The 27,537-nt window shown below is 39.1% G+C and overlaps 2 protein-coding genes across 4 annotated transcripts; one reads left to right on the top strand and one right to left on the bottom strand.

Annotated features, from left to right (window-relative positions):
* Positions 1-3,469: 3,469 nt before the first annotated feature.
* On the bottom strand, positions 3,470-11,386 carry ints13 (integrator complex subunit 13). 2 transcript variants are annotated; one of them, XM_061030368.1, is made up of 18 exons: positions 10,548-11,386; positions 9,641-9,885; positions 9,344-9,418; positions 8,984-9,186; positions 8,616-8,696; positions 8,381-8,471; positions 8,092-8,220; positions 7,745-7,768; positions 6,769-6,853; positions 6,467-6,559; positions 5,740-5,829; positions 5,439-5,617; positions 5,196-5,360; positions 4,949-5,103; positions 4,624-4,854; positions 4,402-4,532; positions 3,837-3,972; positions 3,470-3,743 (listed from the first exon to the last, which is right to left on the bottom strand). In XM_061030368.1, the coding sequence occupies exons 2-18, from the start codon at positions 9,863-9,865 to the stop codon at positions 3,707-3,709; spliced, it is 2,130 nt and encodes a 709-aa protein (XP_060886351.1). In that variant the 5' UTR covers positions 9,866-9,885; positions 10,548-11,386; the 3' UTR covers positions 3,470-3,706. The 2 variants fall into 2 exon arrangements, with proteins under 2 accessions (XP_060886351.1, XP_060886352.1); XM_061030369.1 differs by lacking the exon at positions 7,745-7,768 and having other exon boundaries at positions 10,548-11,385.
* Positions 11,387-11,632: 246 nt separating this feature from the next.
* ano6 (anoctamin 6) lies at positions 11,633-27,146 on the top strand. Of its 2 annotated transcripts, none has more exons than XM_061030366.1 (20): positions 11,633-11,909; positions 15,926-15,996; positions 16,349-16,477; positions 18,124-18,189; positions 18,276-18,563; positions 18,877-18,990; positions 19,063-19,178; positions 19,877-20,011; positions 20,116-20,221; positions 21,691-21,751; positions 21,863-22,008; positions 22,397-22,474; positions 22,899-23,118; positions 23,205-23,374; positions 23,456-23,553; positions 23,699-23,829; positions 24,430-24,635; positions 24,741-24,937; positions 25,140-25,245; positions 25,861-27,146. In XM_061030366.1, exons 1-20 carry the CDS (start codon positions 11,816-11,818, stop codon positions 26,083-26,085), a joined length of 2,757 nt encoding a protein of 918 aa, XP_060886349.1. In that variant the 5' UTR covers positions 11,633-11,815; the 3' UTR covers positions 26,086-27,146. The 2 variants fall into 2 exon arrangements, with proteins under 2 accessions (XP_060886349.1, XP_060886350.1); XM_061030367.1 differs by having other exon boundaries at positions 11,893-11,909; positions 16,353-16,477.
* Positions 27,147-27,537: the final 391 nt, after the last annotated feature.

Here is a 27,537-nt window from a genome sequence, read left to right on the forward strand (position 1 = left end):
TCATTATAGAGACAGTTTATATATATATATATAATAAATCATTAGTATGTTTATATATATATTAATAAATCATTATAGAGACAGTTTATATATATATATAAATTATTAGTCTGTTTATATATATATATATAATGGTTGTTATGTTTTTTATGTATTTATATCATTTTGCTGTTTTTTCAGAATCAGAATCAGAAATACTTTATTAATCCCAGAGGGAAATTCGATCGTTACAGTTGCTCCAAAATAAACAATATAGCAGTAGAAATATAGTAATAAAAATATTAATCAAATAGAATAGTATTTATTGTACTTTGTTATCATGGACATATTATTCATTATTATTATATTGCAGTTTTAATAAATATTGAGTTATGGTGGAGGTTACAGTTTTGTTTTTTCTTCAGGCTGAAATAGTCCAGGGTCAGTTTGTCACTCAAAGGGAGGAGTTATAAAGTTTAATGGCCATTTTTCTGTTTTTTATATATTTATGTAATTTTTCTGTTTTTTATATATTTATGTCATTTTCTGTTTTTCATGGATGTATTAACTGTATTGACAAACCAAATTGCCCCACAGGGACAATAAAGATTTTTCAAATCCAAATTGATTTGGTGTTTAAAAACCAGTGTTCATTTGCCTAATCTTTTGTCTCTATTTTAGTCTCCACCACTCCTGAGAAATGTGTTGCTCTTATGCAGTTAGAGGCACCCCTGCAATGTCTTAATTTTACCAGAACTATTCTATTGAGATATAAAAATCTATCATTAAGCCCAGATCTTTTATTCATGTCCCTTCTACAAACTCTTCAAATGAACCTTCATTTGACTAAAACCCACCCTATCATGTCTAGCCCATCATCTATATATAAAGAAATGACCATCTGTTAAATCAGATCTTGGGATTATGCAACTCCTACTATCAATCCACCAACACTCCAAACACTGATGTGTGTGTAAAGTTTCCTCACACGTCTATGATCACTGGAAAGTATTTAAGCAAGATCTATCCTTGTCTCTTTTTCTACATTTGAAAGTGCCAGTCTAGTGTCTGAGGAACAATTTGATCCAACTGCTCCCTCTACTGCTCAGGAGTCAAACACCCACAGTGGCTCCCTCAGAACACAGCAGACTTTTTGACAGATAAGAAACACAGGACTGCATTTCAAGAGTTTCTACCATTTGATTTTTTGTAAAAATTCTCTCATTGCATCCTAATGGTCTCCCTTCAGAAGATGATTGATAGGAACAAGATGACATCATTGTTGTGGCCCGTAGGGAATCTGTATTCAAGTACAAAGGTAAATGACATCCCAGCAACAAGTGAATCTTTCAGACAGCAGCAGCTTCTTCTTCCCCATCAGTAAACAGAATTATTTGTTAATCTGCAATTCATTTACTACAGCAGTGGGCTCGTCACAAAAGGACGTCCCACTCAGCAGATTCTGAGCACATTTTAAAATCTATTAAAGGGGACTTTAACCACATGATTAACATCGTCACAGACAGAAGGTCAGTCCAGCCCGTTACTTCCACCGCAAGTAAATACTACGTTCCTCATTAAATAAGTAAATGTTTACATAAAGTACATTTTGTTTATGACTATTGGACCCAGTGAGTTGTTTAGTGTTTTGTCATCAAGCCATGGTTTAAGGCTAAAATTAGAACCCTGTGCTTTATTTGAAACCAAATGTGGTTGAAGAAAAACATTTAAGGTACCATGTCAAAAAATCAGTTGAAGTTTACGTTCATGTTAACTTTTATCTTTTTGACCAGACAAACGTGTCGAGTGCACCTAAGCAGCAGAATGTTTAAGACATTCATTGTTTACATCCGTACTAGCTTTCTTGCAAGATTTTTTTTCCTTTTGCTGTTTCGTTTTCTCACATGTCTCTTTTTGGTGTGTAATCACCATGAACTGATATTCTATTTAGTTGTGGGTCCCTGCAGGTTAGCATGCCCTCTGTGTGCATGATCTCAGTGCTGCAGCAATTACCTTTGGTTTGAATGAATCTGTAAATTATTTTTAAATGGATTATTTTGTCTTTCAAAGGTCAAAGAGAGCATCAAATGTACTCCCCTGGAAACATTATGAATATTGGTATTGTTGTTATCAAACTACTATCATACAATACAAAAAGATGTTGTTTTGATTGAGAGCCCCCTGGCGGTGGAATTTAGATACTGTGTGTTTAAATACAGCTGATGGAGGTTAAAGGGGTCTGAATAGTTCCTTAATGCAGTGTTTTTCAAAGTGGGGGTCATCAGGGGGTCCTAGAAACTTTGGGGGGAAGTAGGGGGGAAACTGGAATAAAAATCAACGTCTACTAATATTATACATTAAAAAAAATGTATTGATCGCTGCATATCCAAACTTGTGTTTGGTTTCTACAAAAGTCTATCAACATTGTAAAATAACACACAACAAAAACGACTTATCTAAGACAGGAAGTATTAGAAAAATTGTAACAAAATATGTGACTGTTAAGATGACTGTTGATGATTGAAATTTAGTTTACAAAAACATACATTTTCATTGTTGATTAAATAAGGAAACATATAAAGAAGCTGTTCATTTAATTTTTGACATTTGTAATTGTAATGTAAAAGGAATTTAGGAACATTTGCTCAAGTGGGCCCCCAACCAGAGGTTGATGCTATATATCCTTGGCATGGCAAAATTTGGGAACCCCTGCCTTAATGGACTCTTATGGGGCAGTTTCCAACAAATTGTAATTTATTCCCTGTTCTTATCAACTTTCCAGTTACTTCACTTAAATTAATCTTACATTTTTGTTGGTTTTGCAAACCAATAACATGCAATAACACCAGCACTTTAAAGTTACAGGCTCCAAGGCAAATGTGCAATTTACACCAGTACCTCATAACCATGTGCAAAACTCTAGCACTTTACCTCTGAAGGTCACTGTATCAGGGTGTTTTCAGCAACATCGTACAGCCACTTCTTCACTGTGCTTGTATATGCCGCTGTCAATTAATGTACAGTTTATGTTGTTTTTGCTCGTCTTTGTGGTTTTATGCACATTTGTATACATGTGCACTGCCTACCTGCCAAGGGACTACAGATGGAAATCAGTCTATGACTACAGTCTGGCATATCTGTGTGTGAACTGTTCCTATTTTAAATAAATTAATATCACATGAAGAGAATAGGCTCAGTATAATTGTGCAAAATAGACAAAAGAGTCAAGGCATCTTTTTGACAGAATGACCTCAGACCAGAGCATCAGCAAATCACCAAGTTGGCTAGGTCCCATTTGTGAGTTCAAATATTTGAGTGAAAAAAAAAGCTGAGAAATAAAAACTTGCAGCGACAAACTTTAAGTGAATATTAATGTTACAAGTCAATGGATCATAGACTTTAAAACCATTATTCTTATAAGACACTTAAAGTTGAACCCTTATTGTATTTTCAGTTGTTTTAATATCAAGACAAAGATACAAAGAAGCACTTTAACATTCAATTGACTTTCAGCAAAAGCCAACAGTGTTTTAATGTGTTACACAATATGTGAACAGCATATCTACAAAATCATGGCTTAAAAAAAATTCCTCTTTAGAGTTCACCCTCTGGTTTATTTCATGTCCTTGTTCTGGGAGAATCAGGTGAAGCCCTAATCTGAAAAAAAAATTAAAATGGTGGTCCACAATCTCATCCTCGGGAGCGTGGAGACAATATCACAGAAACATCATCTGGAGGCTTTTCCGTTTTCATGAACTTCCATCCTGGAAATGAGCAAATGTTGAGTTTAATGCAAAAGATGAGTTGCTGTATGAAAAGTTAACAAACAGATGTCGGTACATTATAAAGAAACACACCCGTTTTCCTCTTTGAGCTGCTGGTACAACTCAAACTTATTGTTTACGGAGCTCACTCTGCCCAAAAACTCCTGGTGCTTCCTGGAATTGGCCACAGTGATGCGATTGGTCCACATGGCGAGGAGCGACACAGGGCCTGCAGAGTCAGTGAGTCAAAGCTATAGGTGAATGCACTGATACCAAGAGTGATGTCATCATGAGAAATTCCCAGGAGAAAGCGCTAATAAATATATGTACACATATCTACCACTGCTTTCAACATCCAGCCCACATTTTTTGTTTTTGGAATTATTGTTTGATTTTGTAAGAAAGTACAGAAAAAAAGGCCTTGTAAATAAATTAATGTTAATAATTACAGATCATAGATATTACTTAATATGACTTCAGGTTAAGTAGCTTTAATTCAGATTTATACCCCGTGCCTCAATCTGTGCAGTTTGACAACAAAGTATTAACAAAATAAGAAACAGAAAACCTGCGGCAAGAACACAGTAAGCAGTGGTTTGCAGTTTCTCAACCACTTGGTCTTCACTTCTTTTGGTCCGTTTGTATTCTGTGTTTGTACCTTTTGCTCTCTCTGGAAGTGGAACGTCTTCTGTGGACAGGCGCGGCTTTTTAATGGCCGGCTCAGGAGAATCTGGTGAATCCTTGATCACCTCAGACTCCTGATCCTCCTTCTCCAGCAACCCCTTTAGTCTGCAAGTTAAAAAGAACAAATGAGACAGTTCGGCTTCAGAGGATGGAAAGTTGAAGAACAGAAAGAAAGATTGATTTAAGCAGCACTGACCTCTCCGTGTCCTGCCAGCTTTTGTCCTCTGTGTCCTTGCTGCCGTTTTTCTCTGTCTTGTCTTCCCTCTCCTCCCTCTTCCTGCCTCTTTTCTTTCTCTCCTCCTCCTCGGGGGGTTTGCTGCGACAGGCGATGATGCAGTCCAGCACGCGCTGGTGTCTGTCGGTGGCTCCGGAGTGAGTTTTGACTAATGTTTCCAGCTCGTTCCACATGATGCGGTACTGCTCGTCTCTGGAAATTACACCAATGCAGAAACTTCAGTAACTCTGTGAATTTGTGATGATTTGTCTCATATCTGCTGCAAAGAAGATATCTATATAAATACCTCTTGGGTCCTTTGCCCCTGGATCCGACGGTGGAAATAGGAAGAGGATCGTTCTTTCTTTCCATGTCTACCAGGTTGTAAACGGTCTTCTGGCAGGTCAGAACGTCTTCCTCAGATAAAGTCTCCTTTACTATCAGGTTAGCTAAAGGAACCACCTAGTGGAGGAAAACAGAAAGACACCACATGTTGATGGACGCTTCATATGAATAACAGTTGAAGTTCAAAAGTGTCTCTGCATGCTGCTCACGGCCTGCATGTTGAAGATGGTGGTCTGGGAGATGATCATAGGCCAGTATCGAGTGTAGCGCTCCAGCTGGGCTTTCGCCCTCTCAACTGGCAATTTCCCAGAAGGATCATGGGAAGACTCTGAAACAGGAGTGAGCCGGTTCTCCCTCATGAATTCACCAAAGTCCTGAAACAGACAAAAGCACTGATTATTTGTGGACCATTTATGTACACGGTCACCTAGTTGGCAGCAACCTCAACATACAGTGATGCGGTAATCTGTCACTCGTCCACCGCAGCCCTCACTGATGGAGGGCGGGTCCTCCAGGGTGGAGCGATTACTGTTCAGAACATGCAGGAAGATCTCGCCTCCATGGCTGCTAAGCATGTGGCTGATGACCTTGGATCCAGATTTCCTCGGCTGCTCCAGGAGCACTGATCGACCTGTGGACAATCAGGAAGAGAAGGTGTTAACCAACAAGCCAAACAAGGAGTTTGTAGATCAATTCAGGAAAAGGAAACTGTAAACTTCAGGCAGAAAAAAAGAGAGGCCTGATCCAGATTACCGTTGAGAAGAAAGTTTGTCAAACATGACGAGGGACGACTGTTAACATCAGTGGGGGAGATGCGATAGGCCCCTGTACAGTAATGCAATTCTGTGGGGGAAGAAAAATCTCAAATAAATACAAAATCTCAGGTTACAATAACACGTCAAACAAAAGGCAGACAATGGGCTGCTCTCAGCTTTTCACACATCAGGATTGAATTCTTTATTTCCCTCTACAATTTATTCCGCTCTTTTTTAGATCGGTCAGTGGATCGAGTTGGAAACCAGGGAGAGAGAGAGAGAGAGTGAGGAATGACATACAGGAAAGGAGCTACAGGCTGCACTTGAACCTGGGCGGTCCGCTTTAAGGACAACAGCCTCCAAACATGGGTTGTGCAAACAAACTTCGAGGATTTCAAGCTTTTCTTTTCCAAACATGATGGTTAGGGTTAAAACAATTGTCGGTAGACAAATATCTGTAAAATTTTGTTGCAGCACCATTTCAAAAGTATCAGCAAGACTCTTGCATTTCAGCTTCATAACTTGCAAACAATTCTACATAAAAACCAAGTCATTTACACAGAAATCAAGGTGGATCCTGACATTGTATTTGAATAAATACGATTTGCTTTTCAAATGTAAGCTAACTGGGCATTTGTTATATATATTTAAAACAAATCATTTCCTTTTTTTCTTTCAAATCTTGAATTCCTAAAAACAACATTTTTCCCGCTGACTCTGCCCACCTATGCTGTTGGTCCTCGGAGTGCACCATTTCAGTGTAATCGTCTCTTTGAGTCCATTTTCCCGAGTGCTGCTACCGGCCATATGCAAATCTCCTGCACAAGACAAAGAAACCAGAGGTGTTCATTTTGAAAGACGACTCAAAAATTAAATAAAAAAAACAATATTTAGCACACATTAACGTATCCATAACATCACTGAGCCCTTGTGTCACTGCTTATAATTTAGACAATGAAAGCTACCTTGAAAATGATAATTTTTCTCTTCAAAGAGAAAAACCTGAACGAGGTAACCGGGAACCCACCGCTTTTAAAGAACTCCAGGTGAGCGTCTCTGTGATGCAGGAGCTCAACATCGTAATTGGCTGATGTGTTGGCGTGCTGCTCTTCCTGTACATCCGCACAAACAGTTAGAAAACACAGGTCAGTGTGAAATCGGCTCTTCAAAATGTTTGGACTCGTACACACATTAACACTGCTGATTTCATGTTCCAAATGAGAATGGACGATGTAAAGGGAAAACAAAAACAGATCGGCTCTCTGGGTGACTCAAATATGTTTCATGTTTCCAAATTACAGATCGATACTTTGCACAGATGTCAAAACTCCGCCTTCCATTGTTTGACAAATCAAGGATTCAATCTTACAAAATTTGGGGTCTGGCAATTTCTAATCTCACAAAAAACATTTTGATGACAAGCTTTCTACACTTGAACAGTTAAAGGAAGAAGTATGTTCAACATTTAAGGGTCAAGTTTCAAAGTCTAGTTATCCAGACAGCACAATGGAACACACAGAAACTCTAGAAAGGGGGAATGAGTGGGGAATTGATGGGGCAAAACAGAGACCAGGGAAAGATTGGACAACTTTTAACACCTGACAGACACTGACAGAATTTAATAACACAGAAGAGGCAACGCTGGTCACAGATGTTTCCATATCAAAAACAGCTGCATTTATATTTTTAAAGTCAGAATGTGGCAGAAACACCTTAACACTGAAAACATTAGTTAATGGACAATCAAAAAAATAGTTAGATCATGTCTTTAAAACAAAATGAGTTCAAAAGTTAAATTTTTTTGTCCATGTGAGACCAGAGTTGCCTGTCCTTAACTTGATCCTCACGGGTAGATCTGTTGACCCACCTCTTACATTCAAAATGGATGAATGGCAAGTGTAAGCCTGTTGCAACAGCAGAGCTCAAAACACATATACTGCACACTATGTGATGTAAACTCTGACCCTTCCTCACTTTGATGTGTGTGTGACAAGAGTACTAACCTGGTCGCAAACATTTAATGTGGGCTAGCAAAACAGAAAATACAGCATGAAACCAGCAGCAGATTCACAGTCATATCAACATGCAGATGACATAAATAAATAAGAGAAATAAAAGGTGAGAATGTGAAGAAAGCAAATGTGATAAAAGGGGCGTGTTACATTAAGATTAAGCAAGCATAAAAAAAAGGTGAAGGCTGTGAGAGAGAAAATAGAACCAAAACAATAAAGTCAAAAAATGAGAGCATAATACCATGATAACATTTATGTGCTAAGAAAATTAAAGTTTGTGTTTTCTAACTTTTTGACGACGCATTTGCAAGCCAGGGTGAATGTGAGTGCCCCCTTACCTTCATGGGGATGTTTGTGATGGTGGTGGAGGCCAAGTCAAAGTGCTGCTGGACCAGAATGTTGAGTTTGGTGGCGAGGTGGCGCCCTGCACGGACACTGTGAACCTCGCTGGTGAGTAGAGGGGAGATCTGACACAACAACAGAGGAGGATGTAATTACTAGTGACAACTGAAGTGTTTCATCCAGCATCTGGTAGATTTAGCAATAATTTATGATCTTTCTTTTGGTTTCAATAACCAACGAAGGGATTCCTATGATACGCGTTTTCTTCTCCTCTTTAGCACACACCTCTTTCTTGGGTCGGTCAGACACCAGTGTGTCCTCCCCCTGTGGGTGAATGTGAATAAGAACAAGGTCGCACTGCTGGATGGCCATCAGCCTAGAAATATGCACCAGTAAGGTAAAGACAAGAAAAAAAAATCCAATGATTCAAATGTTATGTAACATTTCAAATTAATAAAAGCGTTCTGCAATTTCAAATATTTTAATCAAATTAAAAACTACATTGAAAGTGAACACTGACCTGTCCGAGCCGGCTGCTAGCTTGTTTTGTTCTAATATTGTTTCCTGGATGCAGTCTTCCAACATGCGCACGTGAGTATCGCTGTATGACAAAAAAAGAAGAAAAAACAGAGTGATGCATTAACACGGTCTTAAATAAAGTCATACACCAAGAGCTTCTCTTGCAAAGACTGTGACCATGAGGCTAGTTTAGTTCAAACTACAGTCCTTTGAATATTTTCTTTCTACTCTGTTTTAATATGTGAGGCTGTGGAAGTGTTGGAATACATCATAATGAAGTTTTTTAAAGAACATTTTTGTAAAAACTTTTAGAAATTTTAGTCATTTTGGCTGATGACTGAGGTCTGCCATGTTGATAACAGTGTTTACCTTTTAGCATTGGTGAGGCAGATAATGCGGCCTCTATTTGCAACTCTCTCTGCAGTGTCCATGAGATTGGTGCGCCGCTCGTGCTGCAGCTCTGTGATCTTGCATAAAGATTCCACTGCCGAGACGAGCCCATGAAGGATGCTGCAACACTCGGGGTCTTCGCGTGGGTTAGGTGGCCCGACGGCTGCCAGAGCTGACATGAGCTGCCAGAAAGGAGGAGGAGGAGATGCAGAATCCTATTGTAAGTCCAGTTCTGAGCCAGACTTCTGCAACTATGTGGGTGCTGGTTGTTTAATGGAAATGTTGCAGGTACTAGAAGCTGACAACACTTTGACTGAGTTTTTAGACGCAGTGGATTACCTCATGAGTGCTTTGGTCTTCCTGTCTCCAGCTATTCAAGATGTGGAACTCTGAATCACTCACAACGTAATTAATCTGTACAAAAAAGAAAAGACAGCAGGAGACGTTAAAGGTGGTGTCGACATCATTGCTGCACTTAAACTAAAAGAAAATTTACTTTCTGTGCATATTTTAATACCACCCCCCTTTAAATGCTACATTCTGTTTTACAATGCCTCTAAATGCGCTCTCCTGTAGTTCCACAAAGTAAGTGAAACCACTTAAACAAGTTTTGTTCAAACAAAAAAGGAAGCTTACGAGCTTGTCCTTTGGATAAATATCGTAGAGGATGCGGCAGTACTCCATGGAGCACTCCACAGCACAAGTCCACAGGGACTTGGACACAGGAGCCAAGGGAATGACACCATGACCTCGACTCTTTGTCAGCACGTCACACTCCACCTGCTGACGACTTGACTCTGCCATGTAGGGGCAGTGGTCCACCACAAAGACAGTCTTGTGAGCCACTGAGAACATCTTCATTTTGCAGATCTGTTGAGGTGCTGATTTGAAAGGAAAATGAAGAATACACTGATGTTAACACTCTGGGAACGTTCCTCCTTTATAATGTGTTGTTTCATTTGCTATACACATTACTATTCCTCACCGAGCTCAGATCATCTGTTCTAATGAGGGAATATTGTTTTTACTAATCCTTGTGTAAATATTGATTCTTTAAAGTTGAAAATAAATGACTGATTCATTTTATTTTTGTGTCTTGTCATTAACATGACTCATATTTAATGGGCTTATTTAGACACATGATCAGCAACAAATCACTATTCTTACCAACAATTTCTTAAAGTACATAAAAGTGTTAAAAATACAGCCTTGATTAAGGTTAGCAATCCATAAAAATACGCAAAACATCAATGTAAGGGAACAAAACCAAAGCCTGTGTTACAGTGCGTTGTAGAGAAGGTGTTTGTTTGGCAGCAGTCCTATTAGCGTTACAATTAGCACAGGAACATTGTACAAATGCTAAAAGCACTCTTCATGCTAAAATATCTTAACCTTTAAGTTTAAACCACAACAAATATAATATTTGCGGTATTAAAGTTATTTTGCCGTGGTTATGGGTGAGGGGTCTGAAAAGCCTTTATAGGTAAACATAAAATGCAGTGTTCAACATTTCTTGATGCTACTTGTTGGTCAGTGAACTCACCTTGACGGTATTTGTTCAGCTGAATGCTTCCCGGTCAGGAAATGAACAGGTTGTAACCGTGGTTGCTCTCTTTAGATCTTTTTTTTGTCGAATAAACGGACCGTGTCACGACCAAGCGGGAGACACGACACCAGTCCCTGATCGTTAGCAAGCTAACATGACTGCATGCTAAAGGAGCATGTCACTGAACGCAGCATTAGCCTTTTTAGCTAACACTAGTCAGAATCATTTGTTTGCTGATTTCCGTTATTAAAAACACAATTTTCCCGTTACGACATTAATGCCAAACGAAGTGCAACGACCTCAATCCATATCACTTCAAAACGACCATTAACGGAACATTTCTACGCACTTCGCACAGCATGTCCAAACAATACATTGAAAGGCTTCGGAACCTAGCAGGTTTGTTATTGGCGGAAATATGTCCAGGGGTGGTCCGTCACCGATTTCATCCCCGGATTACCCAAACCTTTAACATGTTCCTAGTCTCAAAGAGTCTAACTCGCATCCTATAATGTTATTATTCTTTTATAAGAAGGCCAAATTGCGATCGACATACGGTTAAAACATTCATTTCTTACACTTTCAACAAAACAGGTTGAAACTTTAAAGATAATAATGGACTTGTTGTCTGTTTAGGATGATTGAATGTTTGCCTGTGGTTGAGCTATAAGCGTGGCTGTGCTTTTCATCTCTGCAGGGACAGGTCGAAGAAGTTTGTTGAAATATGTCATATACATCTCTCACTAGCTCCATGAAAAGAGAGAAGACGACGTAGGAGTGAAGTTCCGACCAGCAGATTAAAATCAAGCAGCAGTTCCTTTCCCTCAAATTTCCGCAGCATAAAAGTCAAAGTTACATGTATTAAATTATGGAATCAAATTGTGAATGTTGACCCGAATACCGAAACATAAAAGTAAATATTATAATTGTGTGTTGTTCGGTTTTTATACCGAACAATATGCACTTTTTCAATTAAGTCAACAGGACGTTAGGCGCTCGGTAGGCTACCCAAGTTTTGAGAATGAAAAGTGGGCGTTACTTGATGTGTCACAACATCTACAGCAGCCCCCTCCTCCTCCTCCTCCTTCGACCCCACCCTTTTGATTTCTCTCAAGTCTCAACTTGAACAAAACTTCATGCGACTTCAACATTGAGAAATTCAGAGAGAATGCGTGGAAGATGTGCATTACAGACACTGTAACACATAGCAGTCTTTCAGGATATCATAACCTTTTCTTCTTTCATTGATGTGACTTGAACCCACAATGAGCGCCAACGACATCTATGAGATGGACTCCATGACGGAGACAGAAGAGATGGAGGGTGAAATTGAATTGGGCATGATAGAGGAGGAAGTAGGTAAGAGATCTGCCTGTATTGTTATCTTGTCTTAATGTGTGGCCTCATTGACACTGTCTGGACTTTATTATTACTATTTCGGAAAACCAACCGTGAACTTGAGACTTTAAATAAAGGGGTCAAGTCATCTGTTGAAAAGTTAAGCTGCAACACATGTTACCCTTCACAGATTTTTAACAGTGATACTTTCACAGATGCATTTCTTTATTTCTCCTTTGACATCGATGTTAAAGTAGTTTTAAATATGTTTTCCACAATCAAGTTCATTGAGTGCAATTTTGAGGTACATGCACCTAACTTGAGTATATTTTCTCTGACTGACTTTAATAACATGGTCTGATTCTTCTGGTGTCTTATTGATGACATCAAAATGAGTTTACTTAGCTCAAACATTTCTGACGTCATGAAACATGATTTGTGCTGCAGACTTTAAAGTGTTAAAACTAATACAGACCAAAGTAAAAAAAAATGGCATGTGGAGCAGAAAAACTGAACTCCACTGGGGGTGTGGCACACACTTATTCAAGAGGGATCAAGCGCACACCAGTATAAATATAAAATAACAGGTGTTTGGTAACTTTACGTTGAAGCTAAATCTCTTAGGTGTCTGGTGTGGCTCCTCCACAGGCTTCAACAATAGAGACTTGAACTGATCTCATCTTTCCACACTCTTTATTATTGTTGTTTTGCATTTTTCACATTCCTGAAGCTTCAAACTGAAACCACTAGTTAACTTTAGAGTACAGTAAAAAACAGCCACAGTACATTATGTTGCTGTGTTTTTACAGATATTAACTCACATGCTTGTATTTATGGTCTTGTCCACCATGAGTTATTGTCTGGTCAATTATAAGTGTATGATTTAATCACAGCTCCTCCTATCTTATCTATATTAAAACGACCAATACTTTTCACACTATATCACAACAAGGCATGCTCAAGTGCACTCTATTAAATGGAACCTGTTTTTATTGTAATAAATGATTCATCTTCACTTGAAGCAGAGATAATGTTTGATAAACACAGATTGACTCAGACGATCATTTCTTCATTTCAGTATAGAGTGCAGCTTGCACACTGTTCTGATACAGGAAGTCCATTTTTTTGACTGATGCCACATGGGAGTAGCATTGTGAGATTAGATCAACTACAAAAGGGTGCAATGCATCCTTATTCTGCATTTAAGAAGAAAAAGAAGTCGTGTTTGTCACAGCTGTTTTCATCAAAATAATAATGCTTTCATCTGCTGGTCTGCTCTGCTTTTATTTCTACTTGTGTTGTTATGGAGAGTGATCTCTAGAGAGGAAGTTGGGTGGGTGTGTTGTGGTAAGAATGTAGATTTTCATTGCAGACGGCTTGTGGGCATAGACTCAACATGCTTTTCTAAAGAATCACATAATGACTCACTCTAAAGAGGATTTGTAAATGTTGTTTCTGTTGGGTTTAATGAGTAGCTCATGTGAACATTGCAGTTTTTTTTTGCAGACCAAAGTTGTGAAATGGTGATAAAATGAAAATCTGGGTATGACTGTCACCTTTTTTTGTACTCCAGTTATCAGAAGCGAGAGAAGATATCTAAAAGCGTGTCTGTTCAGATGCAACAAATTGCTCATAAGTCTGTATCAAGAAAAGAATAGCCTCAAGGAATAGTTATTAAGGATTAGCGGCTCATTTGTTATTAGTATAACGGCACGTCTTAGGTCTTAACAGCCTTTCTTAAAGTGTAGACTGTAAGGCCTGTTGGGTCTGCCATAGAAACATTATTGGAGTATTTAAAGAGTGATTCCACAGGGAAGTTTCCCAGCATGTTACTAAGGGCAGTGTTTGGAAAACAACATCTGTCTTCTGTTAGTTTTGTCCCTGGATCTTTATATGGAAAGAGGCTTTCCACATTAGCTGACAGTGGAGTGAATCCATGCAGATGGGGAAACACCACAGCGCATGTTTTAAAAAGGCCACTGTGACGATGACAATGTACTTCTTTCTTTCTTCCAGAGAGAGTTTGAGGTATGTGGGAAAGAAGCAGAAAAAAACAGGCAAACAAGCACAGGGTTTGGTAAGACAAACATGTAACGGTAGGGTAAAGTGCTGTTTGTAGCACAGCATCATTGTTATCCCGGACAGTTTTTTTTTTTAGATTTATTTTTAGGGCTTTTTTATGCCTTTATTTTAGGCACCACAAAAGAGCCACAGGTTGTATTTGAACCCGTGCCACCCGCTCTCTAGGACACATGGGGCGCGTCCACTAACTGCTCGGCTAGTGGCACACCATCCTGGTCAGTGTGAGAGTACGCATGTGCAAGGATTTAATTGGTCAGCGTCAGCGGCACTTTAGATTAAAAAAAAAAAAAAAAAAGGACTGCAGCTCTGTGAAGCTCTACCTAGGGTACAGCAGGGTTTCCTGCTAAATGCTGACACCAGCATGCTAAGAATGAAATTGCTAATGTGCACATGTGCAGTTATGTCTGCCATGTTCCTCATCTTAGTTTAAGATGGCATGATTAAACTAGCTAAGCAACACTTAATGCTCATGTGAATGTCATTGGTTTTGAGAGTATTTGGTCTTTAATGAGGGTCATGCAAATTTGAGGTTGGAGTGTTTGACCTTTCAGTGGGCAACATTGCTAACCCAAAGCTATGCTAGCATCATTGAGCTAACATAGCTAAAACATTACTTTTATCCTCCTTTCCACACCATCAAGGTTTCTTAACATTACTTAAGTGCTTAGAGTTTAGTGTCTTTGGAAAACCCTAAATCTGTTAACAATCTTCAAATTATATTATTTTTATTTTATATAAATACATAACATAAATGTTCCATACTTGCTGTGTCACTTTGCATTTGATTGTGATTGATGTAAGTAACACGTGTTTCAGAGGAGAACCTCAGCCAAAAATGTTAATTCACTTTTCATGATATTTCATTAGACAGAAATAACTCTGATGTGTATATGTATATATATATATATATCTATATATATATATATATATATATTTGGTGTGTGTTTTATGAATTCTGAATGAAAATTCACTTCTTAGAAGCATTCAAATACATTTTAATAGTTAATTCTTTTATATTAATAAACACCATATTGTAGGTCATTATTCCCTTAGAATACATTTTTCAATCTAGTGAATAATCTAAAGCAGACACCAATTTTCTTACTGACTAAATTAACACAAAAATCTATTTTTAATAAGAAAATACAGATGCACATTGGGGCATCATATTTGTAAGATATGCACATAGGTGTTGGCAGTTTGTTCTTATTTAAATACAATGTCTTGTGTTTGACAGAATTGATTGTAAAGTTTTATGTAAAATAATTGATTTGTGTAAAATATTTTTCTCTCTCCCTCTAAAGTGCTTAAGTCTGTTTTCAATATATTTGATATTCCTGTTAATGTTTTTTTAATGTGGATCCCAGGAAGGTTAGCTGAGCTCTCAGGAACAGCTAATGGGGGTCCTAACAAATAAAGAAAACAACAACAAAAAACAAATAAACAAAAAAAACAAATAAACAAATCTTACAGAACACAAAAGCTTTTTTTCTGATTCATCCCCTCAGGTGGTTAAACTGTTTACAGGTGGCTCACACTGACAACAAACAAACCTCCTCTGATCTCAGTTTGTTTTTTATTCTGTTTTTTTTTTTTTTTGCAACTAACTGAAAAAAAATGTGTTTGTACGTTGTTACACGACAAAACAGTGATTTGATACTTGTGGAAGTTTAATTCTTAAGATCACACATGGTACCTTTTATTAATTTTTCTTCAAATGAATGCTTCATGATTAGAACTTCATGAATCTGCAGCCAAACTCATGTTGGACACGAGAGCAGTGATTGAATACATTGAGACATGATATTAACATAAAAGATAGGAATACATTTTAAACTTCCTTTTTGTATTCCAGAAACATAGATGGTAAGTCAAAAGCATTGGTTTAGTTTGAGTGTTTTGTCTGACTTTTCATGCCTGTATTTGTTTTAATGTGATTTTTGTCTGTTCAACAGTTTATCCTGAGGAGTTTCTACCAACATATCACAGTATTTCAGAAGGAACAGTAGTCGCCAAAGCACAACTGGTGAGTTCAAAACAAGCATGTTGGTGTGAATATAATAAGCAGAATAATGTGAGTACTTACATATGGCTGCAAGAGCTTTATCCCAGCAGTGTCACAAGTCTGATTGTGTGGATAGAAAAAGAGAGAGAGAAGGGCGGATGTCATAATACTTGTTGACTCTTCCCACTTCTCCTGCATCGCCCACATCACATGTCAAATAGACTGTAGGCTGGTCAAGGTCGCTGTTATTTAGAAGTACCTGTGCACACACACACAGAGGACTTCTCTGTGCATCATGTACGACATCATGAAGGAAGAGGAGTATGAGTTTCAGGCTGTAGAGTTACCTGATGTGCCTTGCTTTCGCACCCAGGCAGAGTTTAACAACAAACCCGACTCCTTATTCTTCAACGATGGCGTCAGGAGGATCGACTTCATCCTGGTCTATGAAGACGAGGATGAGAAGGATTTTGAGAAGAGGCATGTGTTCCAGAGGCACAAGGTCAGTTTGTCTTTATTTTTTTTTAAATCTCTTTGAGTGGCTTGGTCTTACTGAGTGTATCAAATCAAACCAAAATGATATAGACTTAGAATAGAGATGCATAACAAATGGATGATAGTGCAGTAAAGCGCTGAATAAGACGTGATAAAGAGTCAATCAGGTATCAAATGAGTACTTCTTAGTAAAATGAAAGTCACATAGGATATGTCTTCTATGTTTTATTGCAAACACCAAGTCTATTGGCTCTGTCCTATTTGTTCAGGGAGTTGTCATTTACAGAGTCACTGCATTATGTGTCTGTTAAAAGACTTCTTTAATTATCCAGCTGAGCGCACAGTGTTTTTTTTTAGTTCCTTTGTACTTCATGTTCGTTCGTCATGGTTGTGAATGATGAATTGTTCAATTCAGCTTTTACCTAAAGGGGGGAAGTCGTACAGTTATTAATAATAATAATAATAATAAATGTATTTATAAAGTTAAAGAGCATCCCCCTTGTCATTTCTACCACATAAATTCAAATCTGATGGGTCTGATATTCTGTCTCTATATGGAGGTTGTGAACTTCTTCTGATGTGGTTATCAGGGTGCAGAAATCTTCCCACTGTACACTGAGTTGGTGTGATTGAAAAGAGGAGATCTAAAAGCAAACAGCTGTGTTCCGGGTTGATCTTAACAGCCGGATATATAACATTCAGCCTGATGTCTGAGATCACACATGTGTTTGGCCCATCACAAATCAAAATGTGAGATGGGGGCAGAACCTCAGATTACAGATACATGATCCCACATACCCTGAGTGGATTGCTGCTGTTCCAGTAGGAGTTGTACAATATGAACTTTAGGACTACCGTGCACCCGCAGAGATTAGAGATCACAGTGTTGCAATCAAACCCCAAATGTTGTAAAATTCTTGTTTTTCTGCAGAAGTGATTAAATATAATGTATGCAGAAGACAGAGAGGAACATGTGTCGAAGCTGATCTGCCAGTTTAAGCCAGTTCCCTAAAAAAAAAGCAGCTGGCAGAGTGGAGCTTTTGCGAGTCAGGGCTGATGAGCTTTATCATCACAGATCCATGTGAGTGGGATTTGTGGTCAAATGGTCTCTCTGCCAGTCACTCCCTTTAGTTACACAACTCTTTTTCTACTCTGACTGCTGCAACAGACTCAGCTACATTGTTAGCTTAAATTGATGCTAAACAAGCTTTAAAATATGTTATTATGCTAGCCTTCATTTTGAGGCACATATTTAGAAAAACAGAACAGATGTCAGCACTTCCTAAGAATGAAGCTAACACACAACAGTAAAGTGAAAATGTTAACAGGTGCTGTTGTACATTCAGAGGATTGCAAACCTTGGAGTCTAACTGTTACCTGTGTCGACATATTTGATGGTATGCAACCAACAAAAACTTGCATGCAGTGTCGTCATTCCTTGCCACTATGTGGAGTGTAAATAATGACTATTCTATGGAAATGGAACGTGTCCAAACAAAAAGGCTGTCAACTCTGTGCCAAAACAAAACGTTACCAGTCACATTCAAGCAACAACATTGACACAGTTGGATCAAATCAAGCTTGATAAGGTGATCATGTAGAGGTCTACATGTCATGTCTTTGGTCTTTAATCCTGGATATTCTTCTCTGTAGCGACGACGAGAGTACTTTGAAGCCAGCCTGATGAAGATGGGAATGGAACTGGAGGCAACACAATCAGTACGTATATTTCCCACAATACCTTTTCTTAATAACTCTTTGTGCAGTAATCCCTTATTTGACAGAATCCCCTTTGTGCTCTGCAGGTCATAGACCAAAAACTGATGTTCTTAAAAGTCCACATGCCGTGGGACGTGCTATGCACCTACGCCGAGGTCCTGCACATCAAGCTTCCCATCCAGCCCAACGACCTCTCCTCCCGGCCCTCCCCGTGGCGCTACTTCTCCTTCATCCTCAAACACTTCTACCCCAATGAGAACCTGATCAGCAAGGAGACCGAGTTCTTCACGGCCCCCTTCGAGAAAGACCGTGTGGAGTATTTCCATGTGAAGGACAAAGACTTGTTCTTCACTCCATCCATGAGGAGCAGGATGGCAAGTTTTTTTTTTATATTTCTAAATCTATATAAAATTCTATTATCCAGGCTCATGTGTATTTCAGGAATTCTGTCTTCATTCTAAAAATCCTGTTTAACAGATGAATCCAAAAAAGTCTGTTTCTGCAGCGTGCTGTTAATCACTTTGTCTGACTCCTACACAGAAATAGAAATAACAAATATTTATCCAAACGCCCCTTGTTTGCTTTTTTTTGTTTAGTTCATTCAATTCAGTCTGTTTCACAACCAATTAAAAAACGCCTTCCATGAGCTTTAAATATATTGTGATGTAAAATCTCTTCCTATTTCAGGCGTATTACATCCTGAGTCGAGCACCTTACGAAATACGAGGCAGCATAAAGAAGTTTGGCATCACCAAGTTGCTGGACGGTGGAGTTTACAAAGCTGCCTATCCTCTCCATGATGTATGTTGTTTTAGTTTTTAAAAGCCAATGTGCCTGTGTTTGTATTTTTTCATTATCTATTTGCTATTCCAGTGCAGGTTCAACGTCCAATCAAAAGAGGAGGGCTGCCCCAACGAGAGATATCTGCTCTATGAAGAATGGGCCCATCCCAAAAGCTTTTACAAGATGCAACCATTGGACCTCATCAGGTGAACAACATGCTTTACATCCTTTGACACAAATGAAGAACCACTGTCACGATTGGAAAACAAGGAGGTGTGGACCCAAGTGCAGAATTAACTAAACTATTTATTTTAACAAAAAGCCAAACAAAAACACAGGGATCAAAAACAGGGAGCCACCAGTACACTGACATACCAACGAACAACATACAAACAACATACAATGAACTGACATAGAAGGGAAGAAACACAGAGACTAAATAGACATGGGGTAATCAGACACAGGTGAGACTAACGACACAGGTGAAGACACTCAGGGCAAACACACAGAGGCAGGAATACAAGAAACACTGAGGACAACTACAAACTAAATCATGAAACACTAAAGACACACAGAACTCAAGAATCTAACAAAACACACAAGAACACAGAGATACACGAGGATAATAAATGACAAAATAAAACAGAAAACACTGAAGACAAAACACACAAGGGAAAAACCAGCAACACTAGGGAACATTAACACACAAGGGAAACAAGCAACACTGGGATAAAACAGGGAAACTCAAATACAAAACCAAGTCATGACAACCACTCTCCCATGGCAGCTTTTTTTTTTGACTCAGATCAAAATAAAGTCTTTGATGTAAAGTTGGAACGTCTATGTGTCCAAATATGCAAAAACAATTCTTTTTGTGAACAGTAGGTATTGTTTCTTTCCACAGGAAGTATTACGGGGAGAAGATTGGGATTTACTTTGCCTGGTTGGGTTTCTACACATTCATGCTGGCTCTAGCGGCTGTGGTGGGTCTGGGTTGTTTTATCTATGGATACAAGACTCAAGAAACCAGCACATGGAGGTACACTCACTGACATTAGACGTTTGAAATGAACTTTGAATAATGTCATTGTAAAGGGATATTTTGAAGATAATCCAGAAGGTTCCTTGTTTTCAATCCTGCAGCAAAGAGGTGTGCGACCCTGAAATTGGAGGAAAAATTGTGATGTGTCCGCAATGTGACGGGGCATGCAAATACTGGAGATTGAACAGCACATGTGAAGCTTCCAAAGTACGTTTTAAATCTTATTGATTTTGAATGTGTTTCTTTGATGTTTGTGACGACATACTCCTTCTGATGGCACTCAATTTACAATAGATAAATATTTATATTATTATTTGTATTGTCATTGCAATATATACAACAAAACTCTGTAGGAGCAATCCAGCTGCAGCATATCAAATATCAAATCTGTACACATACACCAGCACACACACTCAAACACAATCCAAGCACATCTCACCCATATCCACACACACATTCATAAAAGAGCTGTAATAAATACTCTATAAATACAAATATAAGGAGCGATGAGGATAAAACACAAAGTTATTGCACTGAGTCTGTGTGTGTGTTTGTCTGTGTGTGTGTGTGTGTGTGTGTTTGTCTGTGTGTGTGTGTGTGTGTGTTTGTCTGTGTGTGTGTGTGTGTGTGTGTGTGTGTGTTTGTCTGTGTGTGTGTGTGTGTGTGTGTGTGTGTGTGTGTTTGTCTGTGTGTGTGTCTGTGTGTGTGTGTGTGTGTGTGTGTGTTTGTCTGTGTGTGTGTGTGTGTTTGTCTGTGTGTGTGTGTGTGTGTTTGTCTGTGTGTGTGTTTGTCTGTGTGTGTGTGTATGTGTGTGTGTTTGTGTTTGTCTGTGTCTGTGTGTGTGTGTGTGTGTGTGTGTGTTTGTCTGTGTGTGTGTGTGTGTGTGTGTGTGTGTTTGTCTGTGTGTGTGTGTGTGTGTGTGTGTGTGTGTTTGTCTGTGTGTGTGTGTGTGTCTGTGTGTGTGTGTGTGTGTGTGTGTGTGTGTGTGTGTGTGTGTGTGTGTGTGTGTGTGTGTGTGTGTGTGTGCTGTTCCGCAGCCTGATTGTGTGTGTGTGTGTGTGTGTGTGTGTGTGTGTGTGTGTGTGTGTGTGTGTGTGTGTGTGTGTGTGTGTGCTGTTCCGCAGCCTGTTTGTGTGTGTGTGTGTGTGTGTGTGTGTGTGTGCTTTTCTGCAGCCTGCGTGTGTGTGTGTGTTGGGGGTTCTCAGTCTACCTGAGGGGGGGTGGTGTAGAGGGGGTTAGCGGGGTGTGAGGGGTCCTGCAGGATGTTTATGGCTCAAGTAGGTGTGGTTCAGGTTTGGGAGAAGGGAGCCGACAATCCTCTCAGCCGTCTTCAAGAAGATCTGCTGCAACTAGATCTGGTCTGGTACAAACAGAGGCATACAGTGGCTAATGCTAGCTAATGTTAGCACATAAATGTAAAGAAGAAAAAAACACTTCGGTTCACCGACTTTAGTGTTTGTATCTGCTGGTGTTACTGTTACAGTACAGCTCCATAAAGAGCTGTGTTAAGAATAGTTCTGAGAGCACAGTTACCAGACTCACATTAAAATGTTTGCAGTTATTATTATTCCCTGAGGCACAGTAACAGTTGTTTTGAACTGACTCACACAAAAGCAGGATACAACTGTGACTATTTTAACCTCTGTGTTTCTCTTTTTTTCCCCTCCATCTCTTAGAAACTTTGTATATTTGATAACTTTGGAACGCTGGTATTTGCAGTTTTCATGTCAATCTGGGGTGAGCTTTTTAGAATCTCTTCTACCTATCAGATTACAGTATATACCAGCATGTACAGTGGATGAAGTTTTGATCTTTTATGTCCTGCTCTCGTTTCTGTCTTGGCTGCAGTAACTTTGTTCCTGGAGTTTTGGAAGCGCTACCAGGCCGAGCTGGAGTACGAGTGGGACACTGTGGAGTTCCTGGAGCAGGAGGAGCCATCTCGACCGGAGTATGAAGCCAAGTCTATCTATGAGAGGAACAATCCTGTCACAGGGGTAAATCATCTACACAGACATTTTTTTTACCAGTTTTCTCAAAGTCAATGGCTTCTCGAGCTTTCGGCCGAGCTGCCCCCTCGTCTTTCTCCCACAAGTCACCTGTAACACTAAATCTCAAGAATCACTTATTGATTCTATCCATGCTCTTTTCTGCTTTTTTACTGCCTATCATTTCTTACTTTTATTGTATAATGTTGCCTTTATTATTATTGTCATTATTATTATGACAATATATGTTTCCTATTATGTTTAAATGTGTTTTTAATTATGAATTGAACAAGATTTTCACAGCTTTGTTTAAAAAAAAAAAAATACTGCTGAATGACACTTCTACATCTTTCTTCATGTTGTCAGGTATTTCAAAGTGTTTGTTTTTTTGATTTAGGTCAAAGAAAAAGTGCCTTACACAGCCTGTGGACGATGCTTTCGGTTGTCACTAGGAATCGGGACCGTCTTATTCTGGGTAATGTTATTACATAACACCTTTGTTTCAATTCAAATTGTCTTGCATACATTTTTACCCCCATGATATCTCCAATAACAATTCCTTGAGAATTATCATAAAAAACTACTTTATTGATATAAAGTTCATGAAATGCTTTCCACAAAACAACTTTACAACAATCAAAGAAAGAAAGCAAACATTAATGATGAAGGATTATTTATGAGGAATTCAAGTAGAGTTAAAGATACAACAGAAAGCATCAGGGAAAGGAAAAGATTGTCTGAATGAATTAACATTTTATAATTCAGTCAACATTTTTTTGTGTAAATATCTACCAATAAAAGGGGAAACAAGTAATCCCATAAAACAGAGCACTACCTAAGTGTTTCATTGTCAGAGCTGAATGTTTATTCATTTTCTTGAATGTCATTTCGTCCTTCAGATTCTGTTGATCCTGGCGTCCATAGTGGCCATCATTGTCTACCGCCTGGCTGCTTTTTTTACGTTCTCCTCCGAACTCCGACATCAGGAGCTGGAGCCCCTGAAGGAGTATGTGACGCCTCAGATGGCCACTGCCGTCACAGCCTCCCTCATCAGCTTCGTCGTTATTATGATTCTCAATATTCTCTATGAGCGGGTAGCCATCTGGATCACAGACTTTGGTGAGTCTGAATGTTACTTCCACTTTTTAGCACACTTACAGTAAATCAACATTGAGTAACCCTTCTCATGTGTTGCTTGGTAACAGAGCTGCCCCGCACCAAGACAGACTACGAAAACAGCTTGACTCTGAAGATGTTCCTCTTTCAGTTCGTCAACTATTACTCCTCCTGTTTCTACATCGCCTTTGCCAAAGGGAAAGTGGTCGGCTATCCTGGAGCGCCTGTTTATCTCCTGGGAAAATACCGGAACGAGGAGGTACTATAAATCCATCTTACCATGTGTCTAATTCTTTATCTACTTTTTCTTGACTCTTGTTTTTTTTGTTTTTTTCTGTAGTGTGATCCTGGTGGTTGCCTGATTGAGTTGACAACACAGCTCTCCATCATCATGGGAGGGAAAGCCATCTGGAACAACATCCAAGAGGTCTTGCTACCGTAAGAAGTCAGAATCTGTTTGGTCAAATATAAGAACCAAGTTGTACAATGAAGCATCACAGTAAAAGCTGAAAGATGCAGCACGTCTCCAGATACTGAGTCACTGTTACAGTGCTGTGCATCATCTCTTCCACTCCCTCCACAGGTGGTTGAAGAATTTGATTTCCCGATACTGCACCCGTGTTGACCCGGAGAAGGTGATTCCTCTCTGGGAGGAAGACTACCGGCTCCAGCCCTTTTCAAAACTGGGACTCTTCTATGAATATCTGGAGATGGGTAAGGGGGGAACAAAATCATCTTCTTCAGTCACTCAGTCAGCCACCCTTTATCTCTGCACACCTGGAACTGGTTGCACAAGCTGCTCTTACGTTCAAACAAAGTGTAATTATACATGGAGGGTTTAGTGATGGTAGACTCAGACAGGTTGCACCACACACTCATGTTCCTCCATTCAACAATGGTTAGTCGCTACCAAATGTTTATAACTAACTGGAAGGGTTAACTTGTGGGTAGCTAACTGAACTAGCTAGCTAGCTTGCTAAGATACAACTGCTGCTGGCTGTGGCTCAGTGGTAGAGACGGTCATCCCCTGGTGGGGCAGGACACTGAACCCCATATTTCACTACTGTGACTGTGTGAATGGATTATTTCTGATGGGCTGATTGGACTATTTATGTAGTTTTCCTCTGACATCAGTGTAGGAATGTGGTATGAATGGATGAATGTGACATGTAGTATAAACATTCTGTGAATAGTTTCAATAGAGTTAATACACTAGTACCATGATCTGATGCTATTTTCATACTCGCTATAGGCTTTACAAACACAAAGTACCAGGTGTAGTGAATATCTCTGCACCTCATCTGTTCCTCACAGTGATCCAGTTTGGCTTTGTGACCTTGTTCGTGGCCTCCTTCCCTCTCGCTCCGATCCTCGCTCTGGTCAACAACTTGTTTGAGATTCGGGTTGATGCTTGGAAGATCACCACTCAGTTTCGTCGCATTATGCCCGAGAAAGCCCAGGACATCGGGGCATGGCAGCCCATTCTTCAAGGTGTTGCTATACTTGCTGTTGCAACAAATGTAAGTCAAAGTTTACACTGTTGGTCTACTGGAAATACCATTTACCACAATGTTGACAAAAAGAATGATCTCTTGTATTAACTTGCTGTCCTGGTTACTCGACAGGCCATGATCATTGCTTTTACATCAGACATGATTCCTCGTTTAGTCTACTACTGGTCTTTCTCTGTGTATCCATACCGAGATTACCGAAATTACACCATGGAGGGCTACATCAACACATCGCTGTCTACATTCAACATCAAAGATTTCTCCAACTACAGCAGGCCCTTGATCCCACATGACAATATCACAACATGCAGGTACAAGCCCTGTGTCTGCTGCTGTTTCCCATTGTCTGATTGTAAAGAGAGCAAACTTTTCATTTAGGTTTTAAAAGTATTCTTAGACTTAATTCTCGCTGAAGTAAATAGTATATGATGTAATCCTTAATAAAGACAAAGTCAAATATGTGTCAGATGTTTTATTGTAATGAAACAATTAAAAAACATGTTTCTCTTTTAGGTATAGAGATTTCCGGTACCCACCAGGGAATCCCAGAGAGTATGAGTTCACAGTCTACTACTGGCATGTGATCGCTGCCAAAATGGCTTTTATAATTGTTGTGGAGGTGGGTATGATGCATTAACTGTAAATAAAAATGTGTCTCCACCTCTTCCAGTTGTACAAACATGAAGCCAGAATAGCCCTGTGATGGGAGCTGACTTTTATGCACATCTGGAGCCTGAGTTCTGTCATTAGGAATCAGGAGCTGTGGTGTTGACTTCCTTCTCCTCTAAATGTACCAATAAAACAGCAGAGACCATCATGTTGACACACTCTACAGCAGAACAGATTCTGTCTTCAGTCTGAAGCAGACATTACTCCGGTGCACACAGTGTCATTCATGCCGTTATAGCTCTTCAAATAACAAATTTAAACTAAACCTCTTTAATTTGGGCACAAATCAGCATGATAAGAACTAACTGAAATAACAGAAAGCATGTTTGATAAATATTGATTTAAAGTGTATTTATATTTTATAGTTGAACTCAGCAGGATGTGGGCTTAATGACCTAAACAGTCAGTAGGGGGAGCATCAACGGTTTTGGCTTCATCTTTGGACAGCTGTCATGTCATCCATCTTTTTATACAATCTACATAACAAACCTGCCTTAAGCCAGAAAGTGATTGTTAAAACATGAATTATTCAAACATTAATGGAGGTATCTTCTTCTCCCCGCAGCACATTGTTTACCTTACAAAATTCATCCTGTCCTATGTGATCCCGGACGTCCCATACGCTGTCAAAGAGCAGATCAAACGAGAGAAATACTTGACCCAGGTGATCCTCCACGAGACCAACCTGAAGCTGGTAACCAAGCGCTTGAAACCAGCCATAGACGAGAGTGGAGAGAAGGACACAGTCATGGAGCTAAAGGACGATTTGGAACTTTCTTTGGATTTCTAATTGTAGACGGAAACATAAGGAACTATTCAGGATAGTCAACTGTAACACTGTAAAAACTTGACGACCCAGTGTTTTGCACAACAGACCTTTGTGTCTTTAAGAACTGACCAACATGTTGGGAACCAGTGACTGAGTGTCTTGACTTCTGTTATGGAGAAACGTGTGACATAATGCAAGATAAAAGATGTCCAAAGTGTATTACGTAGAAAAAGAAAGGAGGAACCACTGCTGGTGAAACATCCTTCTGTCTGCAGCCTGGTTTCGATATTATAAAAAAACAGAAGCAGGGATGTAAAATCAGTGCCTCAGACATGAGGACACTACTATTTGTAGAGAGTGCATGAAAAACAACAAACAAAACATTCCAAATCCAGGCTCCACATACTTTTGTCCCTTGAAGGACCTCTCAGCAGTGATGACCTGCAGCTCCACAAGTTGAGTTGGTATATTTCTGTTAAAGCATTTAATGGGTATGTTTTTTCCAAACAGTCTTCCTGTTTTGAGATGACCTTAGGTAACCTCTTAGCTCCGTTGTATCACCACTGCACTCTCCTCAGCTTTCCCGTTGAGCTACCTGAGTTGTCAACAAGTGCCAGTGAGTCTCAAATGAAAGCTGTCCCGATGAATCAGTATTATCAAATACAAAGTCGCAGCACTTTTCCATGCAATGGAACTCTTCTATCTCTGTTACCAAAGAGTTGTATTGATCTGTAAATAAACAAGTCAGAAGTCTGAAAAGACATTGATGTTTTATAAAAAGTTTGGTTTAGCTTTGATTTTTGATGAAATGTATGTAATGTATCCCTGTGAAGTGCTTCTGTTGATGATGAACTGTCTGTGCATTGACCACAACATGAGACTGCATGTAACTTCCTGTGATAGAGTCTTCTCCTGTGTCTGTGCTGAAATTCATACCGCTGCTGTATTCTGGCCTAACAATGGTTCTATAACCACGTGTATGTAAACATTATCCTATACCAGCAATATCTAAATCTATTTCTGATTTGTCTTTCAATATATGGAATTCAAAGCATTTTTTATAAAAAACTACTTCCATTCCATTCTTTAAAGTCTTTTGTATAGCAAAAAACTCTACCTATGCCTTATTTACTTTGTCTATCTTTTCTTTTTCTTCTCTACTTTTCACCTCTGATGTTACCAGATGTTAGTTTTCTCATAGATCATTGCAGGAAGATAAAGATTAAAATTACTGGAGAACCACAAAAACATGCAAAAGTTTATACAGCTCCACTGTAAGCTGTACCACTGTGCGACTCATCACAGTCCATTAAAAGATTATACCATGGTATAAAATGAATAACTATATGAAATCATGTAAACAAGAATATATGCTTGAAAGAAAAAAGGTGTAAGTGAGTGTTGCACTGAGGTCAGGTGCTCTTCATAAACAGGACAGAAGTAAAAAAGCTAACAGAGAGTCGACTGTCCTGA

The sequence above is a fragment of the Labrus mixtus genome, chromosome 22 (assembly GCF_963584025.1).
Source record: "Labrus mixtus chromosome 22, fLabMix1.1, whole genome shotgun sequence".
In the NCBI taxonomy this organism is placed as follows: domain Eukaryota; kingdom Metazoa; phylum Chordata; class Actinopteri; order Labriformes; family Labridae; genus Labrus; species Labrus mixtus.